Source organism: Rana temporaria (genome assembly GCF_905171775.1).
Source record: "Rana temporaria chromosome 3 unlocalized genomic scaffold, aRanTem1.1 chr3e, whole genome shotgun sequence".
In the NCBI taxonomy this organism is placed as follows: Eukaryota; Metazoa; Chordata; class Amphibia; order Anura; family Ranidae; genus Rana; species Rana temporaria.
Genome location: NW_024404427.1, coordinates 18,771 through 24,087, shown reverse-complemented (window position 1 = coordinate 24,087; position 5,317 = coordinate 18,771). Strand labels below are relative to the sequence as shown.

At 43.9% G+C, this 5,317-nt stretch overlaps 1 protein-coding gene across 1 annotated transcript; it reads right to left on the bottom strand.

Annotated features, from left to right (window-relative positions):
* Positions 1-2,340: 2,340 nt before the first annotated feature.
* Positions 2,341-5,039, bottom strand: LOC120921702 (E3 ubiquitin/ISG15 ligase TRIM25-like). Its single transcript, XM_040334241.1, has one exon. The coding sequence runs from the start codon at positions 4,998-5,000 to the stop codon at positions 3,399-3,401; it is 1,602 nt and encodes a 533-aa protein (XP_040190175.1). The 5' UTR covers positions 5,001-5,039; the 3' UTR covers positions 2,341-3,398.
* Between the last annotated feature and the right edge of the window lie 278 nt (positions 5,040-5,317).

Below are 5,317 nucleotides of genomic sequence, written 5' to 3'. Positions count from 1 at the left end.
GTCACGGGACAGGAGAATCTTGTCTTCTAGTACTGCTGGACCCAAGCGCAGCTTTTGATACAGTAGACCACAAATTATTACTGACACGGCTAGCTGAAGTAGCCAGAGTTGCGGAATGTGATTTATCGTGGTTCTCCTCCTTCTTGGAAAACTGATCACAAATAGTGAAACTGGGCCCTTTCACTTCTGAAAAACGCACGTGGCATGCAGAGTCCCTCAGGAATCCCCACTGTCACCTGTTATGTTCAATATCTATCTCCGCCCTCTTTTTGAAATCATCAGCAACCAGAAGTTACTCTACCACTCTTATGCAGATGACACACAACTGTATTTTTGCATCTGCAACAAAAAGGATCATTATCTCGGACTAGAGAAATGCCTTTCTTTGATAGAAAATTGGATGACAAAGAGTTACTTAACTAATTAAGGACCGCCGCCTGTAGATATACGTCCACAGAATGGCACGGCTGGGCAGATTGACGTACCGGCACGTCCTGTACATCTACCCAGCCGTGGGTCACGGACCCCGATCGCCACTGGGGTCCCGCGATCAGTCCCCGGAGCTGAAGAACGGGGAGAGTCGCGTGTAAACATGGCTTCCCCGTGCTTCACTGTGGCGGCTGCATCGATCGTGTCATCCCCTTTATAGGGAGACACAATCGATGACGTCACTCCTACAGCCACACCCCCCTACAGTTGTAAACACACACTAGGTGAAACATAACCCCTTCAGCGCCCCCTGTGGTTAACTCCCAAACGGCAACTGTCATTTCCACAATAAAGAATGCATTTTAAATGCATTTTTTGCTGTGAAAATTTCAATGGTCCCAAAAATGTGTCGAAATTGTGCGAAGTGTCCGCCATAATGTCGCAGTCATGAAAAAAATCGCTGATCGCCGCCGTTAGTAGTAAAAAAAAAAAATGAATAAAAATGCAATAAAACTATCCCCTATTTTGTAAACGCTATAAATTTTGCGCAAACCAACCGATAAACTCTTATTGCGATTTTTTTTTTACCAAAAATATGTAGAAGAATACGTATCGGCCTAAACTGAGGAAAAAAAATATTTTTTTGATATTTTTGGGGGATATTTATTATAGCAAAAAGTAAAAAATATTGAATTTATTTCAAAATTGTCGCTCTATTTTTGTTTATAGCACAACAAATAAAAACCGCAGAGGTGGTCAAATACTACCAAAAGAAAGCTCTATTTGTGGGGAAAAAAGGACCGCGCAATTGTCAGTTAAAGTGACGCAGTCCTGAATTCCAAAAATGGGCCTGGTCCTTTACCTGCATTTTTGTCCAGGTCTTAAGTGGTTAAACTCAATGGCTCAAAAACAGAACTTCTTCTGTTTCAGGCCAATCTGAAGATTCATCCAGCAACAACATGGATGCCCCCGCCCATTCTGGGTCAAACCATTTACCCTAGCACCAAAGTCAAAAGTCTCGGAGTCATCTTCGACACCTACATGACAATGGATGCACAAATAGGGTCAGTAGTCAGCGAATCTCACCATCTGCTGCGCCTACTACGCAGACTCACCCCCTTTATCCCAAAAGAAGACATAGCAGTCGTGGTGGGAACAATTATCAACTCCAGACTTGACTATGCAAATGCCCTCTATCTTGGACTCCCAAAGTACCAAATCACTCGTCTGCAAGTCGTTCAAAATACGGCCGCTCGACTGGCAAAAAAACATGGGAATCAATCTCACCTTCACTGAGATCCCTTCATTGGTTGCCTGTAAAAGACAGAATCACTTTCAAGGCACTCTGTCTAACCCATAAGTGTGTTTTGGGAAATGCCCCCCAATATATATGCGAAAAAATAAAAGCTCACAACACCAATCGCATTCTGCGATCCACCAATCAAAATCTACTCCAGATACCCAAAACCAGATACAAGTCCAAAGGAGAACGAAGATTTGCGGTCCAAGGACCCCGACTATGGAACGCTTTACCAACCAGCATATGGTTGAAAGGTAAACCACCTGGCCTTCAGGAGAAAGATAAAGACCCATCTCCTTCTGAAGGCCCGGGGAATGGATACCAAGCGCCCAGAGGCAATTCAGTTCGCATGTGTTGCACTATATAAGTTTCTCACTCACTCAATGACTACTCCTCCCACCCTCACTGTTTCCATCGAATATATAAAAGTGCGGAAACTTCTTGAAGACCCCTCGTCTATATCCCATAGTTTGTAGACTCTATAACTTTTACACAGACTAAATAATATACAATCATTTTGCGTTTTTTCCCCAAAAATACAGTAGAATACATTTTGGCCTAAATTTATGAAAAAAGATTATTTGCAAAAATGTTATAACAGAAATTAAGAAAAACTATTTTTTCCCAATTTTTTTTGTCTTTTTTCCTTTTATATATATATAAAAAAACAAAAGTTGACCATCCTATCTTGCATAATGTCATAAGGTGTGGCTATGAATTCTATTCTGGTTGATTTGTTAAAATGTATTTGGACTGTCTGGAACATTTATTGTTACGGATATACTTGTTGGTTTTATCAAATAAACGTCTACCTGATTTAAAAAAAAAATATGTAACCAAAAGAAAGCTCTATCTATTTAAAAGAAATTATATAAAATGTGTCTGGGTACAGTGCTGTATGACCGAGTAATTATCATTGAAAGAGTGACAGCGGTAAAACTGAGAAATGTCCTGGGCAGGAAGGGGGTGAAACATTCTGGTCTTGAAGGGGTTAAATGACCCAACAACATGATGTGAGCAAAAGGAACCTCCAAGAACATTCCAGTATCCCCCTATAACTCTATATTACACACCCATCCCCCTCCCCCATAATATAATAAAACATCACTTTACATTACAATGTAGACTTTTGTATCATCGTTATGTGATAAAGCGGAGATAACATAAGACAAGCCAGGGAGAGTCCCAGCTAATGGTCTGCTATCATCATATAACAGGAGATTGGGCAGACTCATTCCTCATCATGTTTTCTGCCAGAGATTTCCCAGAATTCTCTCCTGTATGAAGGAGACGTGGATTTCCAGGACTGAAAACTGCCGACATTCATAGAAAATGTAAAGCCACCCAAAACAGCCAATGGCCAGTTTCTGTGTCCATGACCTTGGTATAACCTCTTGTTGACTGGCTGTATATATACATATGATAGTCAGCAAGGGGTAAAAGGACATCTGTCATGAGAGAATTATGGGGGCTGCCATTGCTAAACTCTCCGTTTGAGAATGCTAGTTCCCTGGCTGTCATGTCTATGGTTTGGATTTGATGCTGTCCCAGTGTTTGACCCGGAACAAGTACAAAGCCAGGGAACTAGCATTTTCAGATGGAGGCCTGCAATGGCAGCCCTCATACTTCTCCCAGGAGTCACCACTTCCTCCAATCATTGGCTGAACAATCAACCAATCCTACCAACTGTCCCTGTGATGTCACATGTCCCCCTCCCCCCACATATCTTTATACAACCTCCCCATACACCTAACACAGCATGGAGGGGCCCAGTGAAGGTGGTGGTGAAGGTGTGGAGGTGTCGGATCGGGTCACACAGATCATAAAAGGAGATCCGCCCGGCCTCATAATCCAGATCTATCCTGACTCTGTTACCGGGGGGATAGGTGGGTAAGGGGGTCTTATTACTGTCATGTATCACATAATACTGATTAATAGACCTGAGCAATCCCCAGGACTTCTTATTATTTCCAATGAATGATAAATATCCTCCCCTCTCTATACTGGGGTAACACATCCCGACTCTCCATCTCTCTGACCCCCCGACATCCACTTCCCAGTAATGTCTCCCTGAGGAGAAACTCTGATTGCTAAACACTTGAGAAGTATTAAGAAATCTCTCTGCTGTTACTGGGTAATTCTGGTCTATATCTGACCAGAATACAGTTTTCCTGTCATCTGATATCTGTAGATCATTATTAGCTGTGTTTCCATCCAGTAATATGTCTGCAGCTCCCTGTATAGGGAAGTATACATTTACCTCTGTTATTATATCAGATAAACCTGTGTGTAAGACCCCCGCCACATCCAGACCCCCTCCATCATGGAGGAGCTTCTCATGTCTCTCTCTGTCCTCATTATCTCCATCCTCAGTATCACACAAGTCACCTGTGTCTGATTCCTGTAAGACAGTCAGTGGATCCGTCATGTTACACAGCTCCTCAATGTGACGCATCTTCCTGGACAGCTCCTCCTTCTTTATTTCCAGATCCCGGATGGAGATGGAGATCTGCTCTGCCCTCCCGGAGATTTCGCTCAGGATTCTCTTTTCCAGATCTTCAAGACGTCTCCTGAGATCTCTAAACAAGACAGTGGCTCTCTCGGTGTCACCAGCTTCTTCTTCTTCTACTTTCCTCCTGTGTTCCTGCAGACTCTGAAGTCTTTCCTCCGTCTCCTCTCTCTTTGTCAGAAGATTCTGCAGAACATTCCTCAGTGTCTCCTTCTTCTTCTCAGAAGCCTCATTCAGTGTCTCCACCTGGTGTCCCCGATGTTCTCCAGCCAAACTGCAGGACACACAGATACAGGTCTCATCCTCAGTGCAGTAATACTCCAGGATCTTCTTATGGACGGAGCATTTCCTGCTCTCCATGGACAAGGTGGGGTCACATAAGATGTGTTCTGGGGACTTTTTGTGGACTCTCAGGTGTTTATCACACAGAGAAACCTCACAGAGCAGACAGGATCTAACAGCAGGTACAGGAGAGTCCACACAGTAAGTACAAAAGACCCCGGACTCCTCTTGATCTGGCTGAGCAGACAGGAAAGTCTCTGCTATGTTATGTAGTTTCATGTTCCTCTGCAGTGCAGGACGATCCGGAAACTTCTCTCTGCATTCAGGACAGGAATACCCTCCAGACCCCTCCTGTGTATCCAGCACACGATCAATACAGACCCGGCAGAAGTTGTGACCACATCTCAGGGTTACAGGATTGGTATAAATGTTCAGACAGACGGAACATTCCAGCTCAGCTCTCAGATCAGCAGACGCCATCGCTGACAGCAGAAGAGAAATGAAACTCAAAGTCTCTGGACTCGGTTACAACTTGTCTGCACAGGGCGGGGCTGAGCTCAGATCTCAGGTTACTTGCTATATTTCACTTATCACAAGTTAGAAATTTGCTGCCTGAACACTTTTTTTTGTTACTCTGTTTGAGCTAACCTGTCGATCCACTCTGTGCTGCGTCCCTGATTTTCTAGGACCCCTCCCCAAGAATTTTTGGTCCTCCCCCGACATGGAGAGGAGGAGAGCCCCCCTGGGACTAAGTACCTGGGACCATAAGGTCCCCCATACCTTAGCATACTTTAGCA

Bases quoted from the DNA above. Each gene is read 5' to 3' on its own strand.
- LOC120921702 (XM_040334241.1), bottom strand. From the start codon at position 5,000: ATGGCGTCTGCTGATCTGAGAGCTGAGCTGGAATGTTCCGTCTGTCTG.